This window comes from Opisthocomus hoazin, chromosome 1 (genome assembly GCF_030867145.1).
Source record: "Opisthocomus hoazin isolate bOpiHoa1 chromosome 1, bOpiHoa1.hap1, whole genome shotgun sequence".
Lineage (NCBI taxonomy): Eukaryota > Metazoa > Chordata > Aves > Opisthocomiformes > Opisthocomidae > Opisthocomus > Opisthocomus hoazin.
Window position 1 is genome coordinate 128,469,015 of NC_134414.1, and position 16,663 is coordinate 128,485,677.

General features: G+C 44.1%; 1 protein-coding gene across 7 annotated transcripts in view; it reads left to right on the forward strand.

Annotated features, from left to right (window-relative positions):
• The window catches only part of IFT57 (intraflagellar transport 57), a 38,401-nt gene that overhangs the window by 19,582 nt on the left and 2,156 nt on the right, over positions 1 to 16,663 (forward strand). For 2 of the 7 annotated variants that reach the window (XM_075435286.1, XM_075435329.1), the window contains exons 11-12: positions 533 to 696; positions 8,990 to 9,925. In XM_075435286.1, coding sequence (XP_075291401.1) covers positions 533 to 696; positions 8,990 to 9,028 — 203 coding nt within the window. In that variant the 3' untranslated portion in view covers positions 9,029 to 9,925. Of the gene's footprint in view, positions 1 to 532; positions 697 to 5,705; positions 6,022 to 6,370; positions 6,753 to 6,995; positions 7,163 to 8,989; positions 9,926 to 16,663 lie in introns of those variants that run through there. The other 5 variants (XR_012765484.1, XR_012765486.1, XR_012765485.1 and 2 more) reach the window with 5 other exon arrangements.

Genomic DNA, 16,663 nt, shown 5'->3' on the forward strand with positions numbered 1-16,663 from the left:
TACTTGCCTTGCAACACCTTTTCTGTATTATGGCATGGCCAAGGGTCAAGATAAAATCTAGAGCCTAGAATTATAAGGAGCAATATGATGCAGCAACAGCATCCCTACTGTGACATTAGTGGGAAGTGAGGGATTAGAAACCAAGTATGGAGCACAAATCATTTCAATAGCTTTTCACAGGTAAGATGACCTCCTGCTGAAGGTATCTTCAGTTCTCTACCAAACCCCAAGTCAGGTATCAGGATGAGGCTTTCAGCTGAGCAAAACGCATCATTGACAAACCTATCTTAATATTGATGCACATCTTTATGCAGATCTTAGATGACAAGAAGACAGCAAAACTGTCATCGCATATTTCTTTGAAGTGTCTTGCATATTAAAAATGATGTATCAGTACAATCATGTCTTTAGAGTAGAACGCCCTTTTGTTCATTCAAGTCTTCAATTTTAAGAAGTGAATTATTATAGAAAATAATGCCTTTGTGTTAAGTAGCTGATGCGGAGTTGTACTGTTTATCTCTCTTTTTAACAGCTCCTCTAGTGAAGATTAAACAGGCCTTAACAAAACTGAAGCAAGAAACCATTCAGATGGACATACAAATTGGCGTAATGGAACACACATTACTCCAGTCAAAGCTGAAAGAGAAATCCGACATGACTAGAGATATGCATGCAACAATGATTCCAGAATCCACAGTAGGTGCCTATTAAAATTGTTTGGAGCTGACTTCGCTTACCCAAAATACAGTTTTCTACCACTTGCTTTTTTGTTAGTTTAGAAGTTTCCTCTTTGTTGGGGGAGGAGGGCGTTCTTTTTTCTTTTTTAACAAGATGCTTGTCATGCACTTTTAAGAAGTAACATGCTTACTTTGGGCTCATCATGGAGCCATGTTTAGTTTTGTGCTGTAAAGATTTACCACAGGTCCCTTCCAAATATACTAAAAATTCTTATTAATGAACGTGTCTCTCTTTCACTGGAGAATGCCATGTAGTGTGAAAGTCTATAGAATGATACTGACAGCCTGTAATCTTGATATTCTACAGTGCTGAAACAAAATTGCTTGCAGAGGACTTGAAAGGAATTTAAACTGTATATTCTTGCCATCTACATGTATTTAGTATAAAATATTTTATTGATGATACTGAAATAATGCAGCATTACCCTTTCTAAAAACCTAGCTCAAAATTGATACCAGCTGCAAGTAAAAGTAAACTATTGCTTCGATTTGAAGTTTATGAATTAAGCAACAAACTAATGTTTCAGTAATACTGGCACGCTCCTAGGGCAGCCCTACACAAATCTGTGAATGGACAACCACCCTATTCATCACTGTCCTTTTTTTTGTAATTTTTTTTTTTTTTGGTAAATATTTTTATTTTTACATTGCCTCTGACAGAAGCAATGATAACAAAACCAAAGAATGTGGAAATGAACTGTTGGCTTTCTATTTTTTTTCCATGTGTCATCGCTATTTCAGAGTCGCTTTATATTAGCATTGAGTCAAATGCTGCTTTCATTTGTAGTATGTAGTAGAGATCCATGGACATCATCTGGATTATTCTTGTTCTCTGTTGTTGTGTCAGAACACCTAATTTTGATCTCTGTTGAAGACAAATGTTGCCAAATCTAGCTGCGTAATACGGAAAGAGAAGAAAACTGTAGGAGGAAGGGGTTGGAAATGAAATGGCAACAGGGAGCTCCCTTTGTCTTGGTAAATGTGTAGGTAGTGAGTGATTCTAGATGTTATTGGTAATGAAGGAGCATGGAACAAAGAAATAACCATACTGAACTGCTAGGACCTCCTTTTGGTTACCATTGTTGATAAACCACAGACAATATTGGTATTGGACAATATTCCAGTATGCATACTTCTGTATGCAATTCCATTCATCTTATAATGAATTTCTCTACTTAAAGCTGAACAGTATTTTGTAGAATCAGTGGATCAGTTCTGTGTCTGAAAGTCAAGACACTTGACACAGTCAGTACCATAAGCCAGTTTCTTAACTTTGTTGTGTTTCAGTATTCCATTTACCAAAAAGAAAAAGCCCTAAACCCATCAGATTTTAATAAGTGAAAAGCTATATGTAAATACCAACTATTGTAATTTACCTGTGCAAGCAACTGCTGAAAATCACTATGAATCACACTGGAAATCGGTTTCCAACTTCTTTTGCTGCCTACCTATATCCTCCCACATTCAGCTTAAATTAGAAAAGTTATTATTCATGTTCCCTTTGTTAGGTGGTGTTGCTACTGCCTATTTACTTTAACAGTGGGTTTACTTCAACTTAAGATAAAGCAATCTCCTTCTTTATTGCCTACAAAGCAGCTCACTGATGCTTTTGGATTGCAAATGTTGTGTGGTATAAATGCTGTTTATGTAAATACTTTCAAAAAAAACCTCCTCCTTCATGCTAATACAACAAACACAATTAATCAAAAACCTTCCCTTATGAATCGAGCCTTTTGTTCTATTAGAAGTGAATCTGTTGAGACAAGTATGGCCAAAAACCCTCTAATGTGGTAGGAAAAAATCTCCGGAAGAAAAGCTAGCCTCCTTTATGCCAAAGTAATTCTAAAATAGTGTGCCAATTACATGTCATTAATCTACATTGTTTTTCAGAGTACTGTCTGAAACTTCAGTAATCTAACCAGGATGCTTCTGTTGTTGTCTCAAGAGTGATATGTGGCCCTTAATTGTCATCTGGCAAAAAACAACTTTTGTCTATTGAGACAGTAAAACCACTTGACTCTGCTTTGAAAGCAGTCTTACTGATCCAGCAAGCAGCCACACCACCTTCCTCAAAAGTACGCGGAGAGCAATGAGATCTGTCACGAGCAGCCTGAAAGGCTGTTCTGAAAAAGCAGTTATCTGTGTAATTATTCCAGTGCTGGATCAATGCAGGAAGCAGAAGCCACATTAAAATTAAGTCACTTGATTCACATTATTTCATACATTTCGCATTATCTAACGCAATGTCAGAACTGAAGACCAGCAAAAGAAAGGTGTCCCTAAGTTAGCAGGATGCACATGAAGCTGTGCTGTGCTATAAAACAGTCTCTTCTTCTGGAGAATGTTTGGGGCAGAAGGACTATTCAGAAGAGTTAGCTTTTATTTAGAGCTGTCCTCTTCCAAGGTCTCTTAACATTTTCACTCCTCTGAAATACATCAGCATGGAGGCATGGTGTCACTGCTACATGTCATCTAGAAGCCAAATAGAAGCTAGCTGTAGACAGATCCAGAAGTAGCGCAGAGGGACAGGCAAGGAGCTTCTTTTTCTGAATCTGGTCAGAGAAGCCATGCTTTTTGTCCTCGCCGTGTGGACTGCAACAGTTCAGTGTCATATGCGGCCCAGGGGGAGCTGACAGTTGGCCCTTGGAAACGTGTGGCTGAGGAAGGCTCATCAGTAGCCAGCTCACTCTCCTGCCTGTACTCTCCAAAGCTCCAGAGAAGGAACACTAGCAACATATTACTTCTTAGGGTTTCTGCAGCTCTGAAATCCCCCTGAACCTTGTAATACAACTCAATGTCTTATTTCTCTGAACTATCTTATCTCTAGGCTAGGATGTAATGGATGCAGGTGCCCTGCCAGGAGCTGAAAGTAGCCTTAGTGCTCAGTACCCTATTAGAAGTACTGTTTACAGGACATTTAGGATGTTTGACAGTGAAGTTATATTTATTAAATTAAGGCAGTGATGCATGTAATATTCCAGCCCCTATTATCTTCTAAAGTCAGCAGAGGGCATGATTTGCTGAATATTATGTGCTGTGCAGGTAAAAAGTGCAAAGGGCTAGATTTTAACCTCTTAATCCAACTCTTGCATAGAGAACTTCTGTGGAGTTAGTGACTTAATATTGAAATTGCAAGAGCTTAATAGTGCCGTTCAATCATATCCCCAGAATTCAGTATTTCAGTAATGACACAAGGTAATCATTTGAACTTGCATCAGTGAGTGCTGTGCAGGAAGGTGAAACGGAAGTTCACTTGAATTTGAAAAACCAGTAACTGCAACAAACAACTCCCAGAACTGGTCAAAATATTCTCACTCTTTTCTGCTGATGGCGTTAAAAGCCTTCACCTCTTCCCCCAGCCGAAAGAGAGGAACTTCAGAGAAAACTATTTCTTGACAGCAACTGCCCACCTACTATTAAACATTGCCACATTTTTGGAGTATAGCTCTGCTGTGCATTATGACACACAAGAAAATCACTCTGTTGCTAATTGTAAGTTACAGTAAGAGCAATTAAGTCATCTCTGCATGACCTATAAAAAAGACTAGGCATAAATGAAGGGCCTGTACGTGAACGTTTCCAGCTTCTGAGCTCTTTGAATTTTGCATCCAAATGTTGCAGCCTGGGCTTCTCTCCAAGTTCGACAAATGTTAATTAAAAAAAGAAGAAATTAGTGTGACGCTGTTTCTTCACGCTGGCTCTCAGCCCGCCTGCCGAATGTCAGCGCCGCAGCGTGCCTCCGCAAGGCAGCGGCGTGTGGACACGGTGCGCGCGCTCCTGCCCGTCACTTGGCCAAGGCTGGCAGCAGACCTCGGCAGGCAGCGCAGCGACCTGGCTCTGAATGCCTCATCCCAGTTCTCTCAGCCCCACTGCTTCCCACTGTCACGTTGATGTATTAGTGGCTTAGGAAATGGCTGGGTGTTTTCTGACAAAGGCTTGAAATAAAACTTGGGAAAAGCCTGGCCTATGACATCAGTGTCTGTGAGCCTAAGTAAACAGAGGATATGCACACCAGCTTCTGCAAGAATGCTGTTCATAGGTGGGGACTTTCCACAGGAGGCTCTGAGATTGCAAATGTTATTTTCATCTGCCATTTCCTCCTCTCAATGTATTTCTCCCTTCAGCAAATACCATTACCAGGGCTTTCTCAGGTATTGGCTAATACTTAGCTATTGCTCCAGGGCTTGGTGTTGCTGGAAATGTCTTTCAGCCTCCTAGTAACAGCCCTACCATTTTGCAGACAATTACTCCCAGGCAACACTGGTATGAGCAGGGTTGAGAGCTTTTTATTGAGAGCAAATAACAACTTCAATAATGCCAGTCTTTCACTTACTGGCTAGTTTCACTCTGTTCTTTTTCATTCCTGGTCTTGAGTAATTAAGAGTGCTTGTATCTCACTACTCCATCACAGAAGTGGCTGAGACATGGTAGTCACTCACATGTCTTAGCTACCTGTTGTGAAAATCAACTAAGTTGAATATTTTAAGGTCAGAAGTACAGAATAATTATTTCTAATAATATTACTCTTGATGACTCACTAATTGCAATTGTTCATTCAAAAAATTTTCCTGTTTCTGTGGCTTGCAAAGGATGGCAACACTTCAAATGACATGTTAGTGTTATTCAGTAGTAACATGAAGAATTAAACTGTGGACTGTAGGCAACTCCTGGACCAAAAGTTTCCCACCCTTCCTCTAGTTTTAGGGCTGAAGTTTCTCACTGTATCTTGGGAGGGGGGGGTCTTGTAAGGTTTTCGAGAGTTCTCTCTGTTCTTCTCTTGGCATTGCTGGTCCATGGGCATGTTACCTCCTTTCAAAGAATCCGTTTGGGAAAGAATACAAGCCAGTAGTCAGACCAAGGGGGACAGGCCATTTGTGAAATTTTGCTGGAAACTAGTGCCAAAAAGTTGGTGCAGAAGGTTTCAGGAGGTTTGACAGCATCTGTTGGTCATTGTTTCCTTTGTTATAGGAAGTGCTCAAGTTCCCAGTATGATGGCAGGAGGGATTTCTGTCGAGTTTGGCAAATGCTATCAAGCAACAGTAAAAACAATGAAAACTCCGTGATCTTAAGGGTGTCATTCACTAATTTTGTACTAGTCTGTCTAGCAGCCATTTCATGGGTTTTTCATGGCTACGTGGCACTTCATGGCTTACAGCCTTCTGTAGCATGCCCATATTATTAGCTCAAGTAAAACATACTTGGAGTTTTTCACTGTCTTCAGCTGTATCATACTGGCAATAAAGCATAAAAAATACTGTTCTGAGAAGAGTTTGTTCCTGGGGCAGAAAGGTATACTCTAGGCGTGGCAGGTTTGGAGAGGTTTTTTGCTAAAAGTACTCCAGTACTCTGACATTTCTGTTTGAATAAGAATGTACTTAATACTATGTTTGGGTTTGAGAGATCTCTGTTGAAAAACGGAATTGCAGGTAACCGTGTTAGAGAAGATAAACAACTGAAGGTCAGATTTTCTCTGTTGTGAACAGGATTGATATACGGGTAACAAATTCAGATGGGTAGAATGAAAAAGCTTCCTTTAAAAGTTCTTCCATATTATCTTTGCTTAAATACAGAAAATATGTCTTCACTTAGTTATATTCTCTTCATTACTTCTGGTTAATCCTTGTCTCTCTCAGGTGATGTGATCCTCTGTGATGATGCTTTCCTCCAAATACTTGAAAGTTTGACAACATGACCTGAATATAACTGATGCAGTCAATCTGTCTGAGCTTCTGCTAAGCAGGGTGGAAACTACCTGGTGTGTCTCTGTAGAGTGCCCTGTGCAAGCAGCCACTGCCGGGAGGCCTGCTGACATTGATTCAGTGTGGGTGTCAAGAGAAGATGAGAAGCAGGAAGCTGGCCCACCCATCCTGTCACACAAAGCCTAGCTTCTCCACAGAGTATTTCAGAAAACCCTGTAGGAGACTGTGGAAGGCCAGGCAGACTGAATTTGCCATCGCAGCTATATACAGAGGAAGGCAAACACCATGGTGCTTGTCACCCTCCTGCTAAAAGCAGGTAATCAAAACTCAGTGTCTAATTGATTGTTGTAATCAGGGGGAGGAGAAAGTGATGATGAAGTCGGGTGGTAACTTCTGTGCCCAGAATGAATCAAACAAAAAGCAGAAAAAAACCCGCACAAGCTGCTCACGAGTTCGAGTCTTCTCCTGGTAGACTTGATCTCTTGGCTTGTTCTTCGGGTCAGTCTAAATATTCCTCTGAGTCAAGATTAGCTTTTGTACCTCACCTGGTTTTTTTCAGATCTTCACCACCTCTTGCTTCGTATACTGTAACCTTTATGCCTAAAGCCTCGGAGATCTGGATGGATCTGCTTATCTCTTTGTCTGGAGGAGAGACATCTTTGTGTTGCAGATTTCAAAAGCCCTTATATTTCAACCACCTGCTTCTGCAAAGAAACTTCCTTCGTACCTGTGTCTTGAAGAGCTGTATTGATACCCAGAGTTTCAGAGCAGCTCAACCTGACCTTTATCAGCATAAGATTGGCTAGAAGGAGTCAATCACGGAATGGTAGGGGTTGGAAGGGACCTCTAGGGATCATTTAGTCCACCCCCCCTGCCAAAGAAGGGTCACCTAGAGCAGGCTGCACAGGACCTTGTCCAGGCGGGGTTTGAATATCTCCAGAGAAGGAGACTCCACAGCTCCTCTCAGCAGCCTGTTCCCAGGCTCCGTCACCCTCAGAGTGAAGAAGTTCTTCCTCATATTCAGGTGGAAATTCTTATACTTCGGTTTGTGCCTGTTGCCCCTTGTCCTGTCACTGGGCACCACTGAAAAGAGTCTGGCCTCATCCTCTTGACACCCACCCTTAAGATATTTATCAGCATTTCTAAGATCCCCTCTCAGCCTTCTCTTCTTCAGGCTAAGCCCAGCTCCCTCAGCCTTTCCTCGTAGGAAAGATGCTCCAGTCCCCTCATCATCCTCATAGCCCTCTGCTGGACTCTCTCCAGTAGCTCCTCGTCTTTCTTGAACTGGGGAGCCCAGAACTGGACACAGTACTCTAGATGGGGCCTCACTAGGGCAGAGTAGAGGGGAAGGAGAACCTCCCTCGACCTGCTGGCCACACTCTTCTTGATGCACCCCAGGATACCACTGGCCTTCTTGGCAACCAGGGCACACTGCTGGCTCATGGTCAACTTGTCCACCAGGACACCCAGGTCCCTCTCTGCAGAACCTTTCATTTGTGAAAAAAAAAGATGTACTATCCAGGGTTGGAAGAAAAGGAGAAATGTGAGAAGATATGGCCACGGGATGTAGAATTAGCTACTATAGATACTATAGCTTTAAAAAGCTGTAATACTCCCTGTAGGACCTAGATTTTTGTCCTGTGACCACATATTGTGGGTTGTCTCTGAACAGCCGAAATTGCCATTCCTGATTTTAGCGGAGTGACCCCAACATAAAGCTTCAAGAATATAGCAATGAACAGGCCCCGTAGCATACAGAGAGATCTCTCACCACGCAACAGTAAACTAATTCTGCATCTGAGAAGAAACATGGCATTTATGTTTTAGTTACTCGGAATACAAAATACTAGTTTGTCAGAGTGAGGGATCTTCTGACAAGCAGAAAGTCGAGCTTTGCTGTGATGCAGAAAATGCAACAACAGTAAAGGGCTGTGAAGCCTTAATATGACACTCCGTTTTATATTTAATTCCAGAGAAAGCTGATACCTCTTTTTCACTGTTGTAAGTGTGCTAGCTCCATTACACAGATCACCTGATCTTTAAACCATGCTTTGGCAAATGTATCCTTTGTGGCACTTCTGTGATCAATTATGCTTTACTCAGTGCCATAATTGTTTACAACACGCCCCAGTCTTCCACTGAGTGAAAACACATTTATTACAGACAATGGTGCCAGTGCTGATCTGTTCTTATTGGCCATTTGAAAACAAAAGCCAGACAAAAAGGCATCTGTTTGCAGCGGCTGGTCAGGTTCGTACTGGAAGTCACTTCTTGGTGCTTTTCACCCTGTGCTGGAATACAGCTGCCAGCGCTCAGGGTCTCCTTTCACTCAGGACCGCCTCCCGAGAAGAAGTGTCTGTGATGGACTGGGTTTGGGGCTAATTCTAGCACTGACCTCGCCTTTCACAAGCTGGGCAGGCAAGTTTTCACACTGAGTCATTAGAGCCTTACAAATGCTTTATACAGTTAAAACAGCCAAGTGTGTCAAAATGAGTCATACTTTTCAAGTGACAATTGCTATTTTGAGTGACTGTTTTGCATTACACTTACCAGGACCCACAGGAACCAACGGTGTTTAAGCTTTCCTGCTGATCTGCTCTCCCACCACGTGACCAGCTAGGGCAGTTATATCACTCCTATATCACTGAGCCGCACCTTGCTCTTCCCCAGAAATCGTATTCCTGGGCGTACACATCGCCCTGTCAGGAGGAAGTGACTGCAGGTTTCTATGAAACATTGCTTCAGCCAAGGAAGGGCATTGCTGTCAGCGGCCAGCCTGACTCGCAGACCACATGCCCAGTGTCCCTGCTTTGGAGAGTGCTGAAAATGGAACTGAGACCCTACGGGCATCTGCAGCAGTGCCAGCGTGCAGGGTGAAGAAAGGCAAGGTTGAGGACATGGTAGCTGTGATCCCTCCCGTGGAGGACAGACTTGGAGGACAAAAGCTGGTGAACACGGGGAAACAATGGCAGAGGAACAATCCCAGAAAAGAAACAGGAAGGCTGCAGCATGAGAAGAGTCATGAGTAGCTGGACGAGGTTGTTCCTGTGGTATGAAGGGGCAGAAGGTAGCTGCAATTGCAGAGGCAGCCAGTAAGGAAGCAAAAGCACTGGGGCAAGTGTATTTGCTATGAGAGTGAACAGCAAGAGAAAAGCACAATCGACAGGAAAAAAGCAGCTCGCTTAAAGGAAGAGGGAAAAAGAGTCATTGAGGGTGGGGAGAACAGACTGGCGTGACATTGGCATTCACTACAGCCTTAACATAAGCTAACGTAAGTCACCGTACGTTCTCCCCAGCATGCGCACGCACACAAACACCCCAAACAAGCAAACTTTCTGTTTACCAGAACTACCTTTGGTGTCCAAAAGCCACAAGGAGAAATCAAAAGAAATAAGGCGAGGTGAAAAAACAGGAGCAAGTCAAAAGGTTAGGTGAGGACGGAGGCTAAGCGACTTCAGCAGCAGATTGACAAGCAAAGGAAATTGTAAACGGAAGGAGAAGAGGGGGGGGGGGAGGAGGAGGAAGGCAGAGCCCAGTATGCTGAATATGCTGGATTAATGCTGGTTTTCGCATAGACCTCCTTTGTGAGCAGCTCTTCCACGTTCTGTCTCTGAATAGCTGGAGCTGTTCCAGCTGTTACGCAGGGAGGTATTACATTATCTGCTGCAGCCACAAAGAAACAGTGAAGCGCAGTGTAAACTGCTGCGAGAGTACAAGCAAGACTCTACTTGTGACAGCTACAACTCAATAAAATTGTCATTGTTTGGCTATAACCTTGAGGGGAAAGGGCAAAAAATTCTTACACTAACCCTTTTCAGGGCACTATGTTTTCCCTCTTGCTTTGTTTGCCTCCGTCTTTGGAGATGAACTGCATTTATCTGCTGTTATTCAGTAAACACGTTATCATTCTTGAATGTTGCATGTCCAGTATAATTTTTGCAAACAATAGGGAAATTTTAAAAAAAACTAAAGCAGTTTTACAGTTTTTTTCGGTTCACCAGTGGTAACGCCAGTGGAGTTCCTGTTGAACACTTCCTTTTTTTTCCTGTTTGCAAGTTCAAATTTGGTGTCAAAGGGCAGAACCCACAATTATCACTTCAGGCAGGTTTAAAAGCAGTTATATTTAAATAAAATGTAGTTGGAAAAACATCCACTGGAGACCTGCTCCCTGAGGAGAACCATAAGCTAAATTTAAAGTTGCCTCATATAACTCAGAAAATAACTTCTTCCTCGTTTCTTCTTTGTCCCTACTCCAAAATGAAGACTTGTAATGACAAGCTGGTTGAAACTCCTGTGTAACCAAATTCAGGTGGAAAAATGTCCACATGATGAGGCCAAAATGCTTTACTTGAACAAGCCAGTTGCAGAGTTCAAGCTTGGGTTCAGCTGGAGCGCTGCCTGCATCCCTGGCATCCTGCCCCAGAGCCACAGACCAACCGTATGTCTCCATGCCCTGGGCCAGGCTGCCTGGGAAGATTCCTGGCTCCATGGAGATCCACCAGGCTGGAGAAGGCAATGCCTACACTGGCTCTGAAAGCCTCGTCAGCCCCAGTTTTAATACCTGCTGGGCTGTACAGTTCAGGCAGGCAGGCGTTGGGATGAAGCCTGCCCAGAGATGCAGCACTGTGCCGGCAGTCAAGGTTGGAAAAACCAAACATACAACCGTGGGACTTCAGCTTTACTGCTAGCATAAACTGATCTAACGAGAAGCTGCCACGGGTAGGTTCAGTTGCCTGGTTTGTTTCTTTATCTGCACCTTTCTGTCACCACGCCTGCACGAGTTGCCTACATGCAGCAGTGTGATGAGCTGGAACAGCTCACAGATCAGCCGGAGAACTAATCTCGTAGGAGCCCCTTCTGCCCACCTGCCCCACACGCTCAGCTCAGCAGCCCCTTGGGAAGACACAGCATGGGAAACAGAGGAAAGGATGGCACAGGGGAGTTTTTTGTTGGCAATCCACGGTTAAACCAGTTGGTGGTCCAGCTGCAGCCGATGAGGTCTGAGTCGGTGATTCCCCGTTAGCCATTCACGGCTCCTGTCAGTGCTGAAGAGTTTCACCAAGCAGACAGGCCAACAGTACATAATACCTAAAACCAAAATACTCTGCTAATTATTCCAGTACTTAGTGTTTCTTATGTTTTAATTTGATCTTGAGAAGTCCTGTCAGAGAAACAATTAAAATCCCACCTCCACCTCACAAAAGCTTTTAATTTCAAGAGAGAATAGATACCTTGCCCCCTGCCCCCCTCCGGAGTCTCTTAAATATAATTTCAAAAAAGAACTTCATGGCTAAATTTAACATTGGAGAAGAGAATGGCAGAATGCCAGCCACTTTATCTTATAATATTATAATAATAAAGATCTTGTATAGTATTATTACCCTTTTATACTCATTTTGGCCTTTTCCCTGTTGTCTGGGGACAACTCCTTTGTCATTCACTGATTTTATTCTTAATAGCATTCCCCTGAAACACAGGCTAGACTGAGGCTCGTGCACGTAATGACAGAAGAGCAATCACATTCACCCACGGTGCTTTTCAGTGTAATATTTGTTGTCTTCCGTGGAAACTGCACCTCCTCTCTCTCCAGTGTGGGCTCTAAAATACACAGAAATCAGGAGCTCAGGCAGTCTGAGCTAAAAAAGACTGGAGGCTGAGGAAGCAAGGAAGCAGGAACCACCGTACAGTCTGCCCTCCTCCCGAGGCACCCACATCTGGACTCTGTCATTACAGGACACGGGGCTAAACTGCTCTCAGGGCAGACCCAGCACAGCCTGTTTCATGTATTATACAGCACCTGAGTTTGGCTCTGGGGAGCGGTTACGAATTAAAACCTGAATCTCATGGATTTTTTGCCATCGACTGAAGCTTTGTGCTTAGCAAACTACACACCATCACAAATCATATTGCGCATTCACTGGGGAAACGTTCCTCAGCCAGTTGCGTTTCCCTGTTCAAGCAGCTTTATGCACTATTCATAATGCTGTATAGAAATGGCATACATGACATTACATGCACATAAAAATTCTCCAAAAAACTGAAACAGTTGCTAATCTTGTGGGGACATTGTGCTAAAAGTGGTGTATCCATCAAAAAAAACCCAAATTCTATTTCATGCACGCTCATCAAGAAAACATACACAATATGCAACCATTTCACAGCTGCCAAAAGAGATCAGTCTACTTTCTTCTTTTAGCTAGAAGGGGAAATCTAACTAGGCAAAGCTGTTGGGAGCCAAGATGACTATTTAAGAAAAAAAAAAATATAGAGACCATCCACAATTTCATCCAAAGGCAGAAGAGTTTGTCAGTGAAATGCATGCACTGGGCCAAGTGAAATAGTTGTGACATTAATGTGGCTGCACGTGAGGCATGTCAATTAGTGGATTTGTTGGCAGGTTGTTTGTAATCCTGGGAACTGGAGCTACAGAAAACATTTTGTGCAGCTCTGTCTCTGGTATTTCTCTGTCCTTGTCTCTCCCATCCTCCCCCCTCTCCGTCCCGTTCTCAGCCCTCCCCCATACAACAACTGGTTGCAGGCTAACAATATTTCTCTTTGTGCCTATGCAAATACTGTTAGATCCAAGCATATCTCATGGAATTTGAGGCTATCATCTGTTTGCACATACTGGGTAGTCAACAACTTCCAGAGGACAACCATTCTCCTCAAGAAGCTTTCATTTTCTTAAAAATGTTTTAGGAATGGCTATGAATTGTTTAAACGTTTTAAATTAGTACCAAGAGAAGCCCTCCCACTCACCTCCCCAACCGCCCCCAACCCACGTGCCATGAGGAACCCATTCAGCCCAAAGAGAGGCCAGATGTTAAAATAATCTGGAAAATCTGTGTATCTGGGCTGTGGGCAGGGTGGCTGGATTACCCTGCCCTGCTGGGGAACGAGGGCCGTAAGCCAAGATGGAGGGAGGACAAGGGCTGCACAGTCCTTGCCCGTAGGGAGCGGAACGGAGAGGGCGCAGGCTGCTCCCAGGGATGGCATGCCAGCTGCCACATGAAAGATGGCTCCAGCAGGCCTTGTGCCTTGGAGACGCTGTTGCGAATGAGTGGTGTAGCCTGCTGAAAGAATCACCGTCAAAGGTTTTAGCAAAAGTGGTTTTAATAGGAATTCATAAAAGTGTGACTTCACGAAGTTCGATGGCAAGGCTCACTCTATTACTTACTGCATGGATGGGGCACGTGAAGGGAAATCAAGTTAGAATCGAGTTAGAACGATTTATACAGGGCTTATTTGCAGTTTAAGGTGGATCACAAGATTTTTAGCAGCACTTGATTAATTTAACATTTACAAAGTGAGTTAATAGAATTTACTTCAATCACAACAGTGACTTAATTACAGATTCGAGATGGCAATATTTATACTATACTTGCTATCAGGTACCTAAATCAATTCACACACACACACACAGACACAAAGATACATAAACATATAAAGGTATACCTGTTAAAAATTCCACTTGAGTTCTGTGAAATATTCAAATGCCTCAACATCTCTCAGCAGGCGAGGGTTGAGCCTCAAGGAGTGAGGATTTTCAGCCCAGGTCCTTTCATCGGTCCTCGGCGATGGTCCTCCAAACTTCACAAACTTGAGAGCTCGCGAGCTCTGCGAGGCATCCTGCTCAGAGGGAGATGCTGGTCACAGCCCTCTGTGGTCCAGGAGACCTCAGAGGGCCTCTCTTAGGACCGCTGTTTATGGGGACGTGAGATGGCTGGCTTTAGTCATCAGTGAAAATACATCAAGGCCAGAGTCTGTGTTACCTGATTCTGGTATCGTAACAGCAACTTGTACAATTCTAGTGCCTTCCAGAACGTACAGTTCTGGCACCTACCAGCCAGGGCTAGCATCCAGGCAGCTGGAGTTCCAGGGGCGGTGAGGGAGTGCCAGGTCATTCCCACTCACTGCTCCTGTAACCAAGGCAAGAACACCGTGCTGGCCAATTCCGAGATAGCCCCATGGCCCGGTGCGGGGTGGCTGCACCACCATGGATACACCTAGGAATCAAAACTTTTCTGCTCCCTGGGAGAGGGCAATTAATCACTTGCTCCAGGAATAAGTGATCAATGTCCAGCTGTGGATCCCAACGCAAGTAGCCCTTATAGACACTATGGGGATATGCTTACATTTTTCTGTGTCTGTGGTGCAGCCACTCTTCAGGCCAATGTGGCTTCCAGGCACTTAATTAACCTCTTGGGACCTCAATCACTGCCTCTGAATGGACTGCTATGTCCCTAGCTAGGTATTCCTCGGATGAAAGAAGTGCTACTGTTATAATTACTGCAGTACCATCCTGCTGCAAATACTCTGTGCTTGGTTACCTACCACAGATTTAATCTGCGAGCATAACAGTCTTCTCTCTGCGTTTTCACAGCCTGGCTCTTCAGAGGAAGGCCCTTTGTTCCCAACTAGAATAATAAATGGGTTTTAGCTTTATTTTCTCAAAGGCAAGCTCATGTGATTGTGCTGTCTGGCATCTGTCTACACTGATAAGTTTGTAACTGCCACAGCCAATTATAATTATTCCAAAGAAAAAAATCGCTAGCGGCAGACATCTCCATGACAATTATATTTCTGTGGATTTTGTGAAATACAGCAGCTGACTGGGTTGGGGCTGGGGAGGAGGAGGGAGAGGACAGAGTGCAAGACCACACTGAGAGCGTGCCGTGTCAAGGAAATCCTGGAGGCCTGAGCCGATCCTCAGCCCATCCTGGCCGACGGCAGCCAGCCAGTCTGCAGGCAGCGGAGAGTCAGCCGGCACGGGCACCTCTCCGAGCGGCTCACAAGACATACCACCTCTCACCCGTGGGTGTTACTGCACAGGGGACGTCACTGCGGCGGCAGCTGCCGTGGTGCAGAGGGGGAGCAGGCACAGACCTTCTTCCTGCCAGCTGTCACGGAGGGAGAAGGTGTTGCTGGTTTGATGAAGGCAGTGGGACCATTTTGCCCTGGGCCTGTACTTTCAGGATGCAAAACCTGGATGGTGCTGGGCTGGGCTGGGCTGGTCGGTGCTCCGGGGAGGACGGAGTGGCTGAGTGCAAGGCATGGCGGGACTATGCTCCATGCTGTAACGAACGGAACGGAATAGGTGCATTGCTAACAAATACTTGTAACGTGGGGGACAACGTGTTCTCTGTGCTGAGAGTCCTGCCAATACACTAATGAAAGCTCCAGAGGCCAGCTTTGTAAACGTGTTTAGGTGGCTAAGCCAAGATATTCGAGAGCCTATTCTCCCTGACATCAAAAGGGATTCTGACTTACACTGCATGGGAAGTCATGTCTTTAAACAGCTTTAAAGCTATGAGCCTTTCTTCTTAAATATTTCAGAAGAATTGACCCTCTCTCTGAGCGAATCTTGACTGAAATGAGAAGTTTCTGGAACTGCCCTTGAGAACCAAGTGGAAAATCACAGTTTTTGCTTAACGGAACCATTCCCTGCAATGATACATTTTGTTTCACCATTACAGAAATTTCTTGGAAGTGGCAAAATGCCTAGGGTGAAAGCAGATCACCATCTTCACCACCTAAATACCATCACATGTAATTTCTTTAACCTTGTTGATAATCTGACCCAGTTCTCCAGGATTCTCACTTAGGTGGCGGGCGGCTGCAGGTAACACCCAAGGCAGTTGCTCTACCTAGCTGTCTCAGGCAGTGGCCCGTAGCGGGTGTTCGGTGACATTGACTGCAAATCTTCAGAGTTCAGGAGCCCTTGTGGCAGGAGAGTGGTTCACAGGCTGGGTTTTCAGTGGCCACTAAGTCACTAGAGGGGTATGGTGCGTGATGATTCCCAGCAGCTACAGCAGCAGGTGAACAGAGAACGCAAACGAAATGGAAATACAAAAAATGCATTCAGATATACAACAGGAGTAGAAAGAGAGTAAGTGAGGAAGGGGAGGGGGAGTATGAAAGAAGCACTATTTCCCTAAAAGAGTTAGTTTTAAAATGGAAGAAAAATGACTGCATTTTAGCCCTATCAAACAACTGTGACATGTTGGCACTTTTTCACAGCATTGCTTCATTTTTGACTAGGTCTCCAGCAACTATTGCTCAAAGTTCATTCAGGCTTTGGTCTTTGAGAACTTTTTTAATGTGTTAGTGCTTAGAAGTCAATTAATAACTGTTGCTTGAACCCTATTTTTACCCTCTTGCCCAGGAAGGATCTCTCATAAGAAGAAAATATTTCCTTTCCTTTCCTTTCCTTTCCTTTCCTTTCCT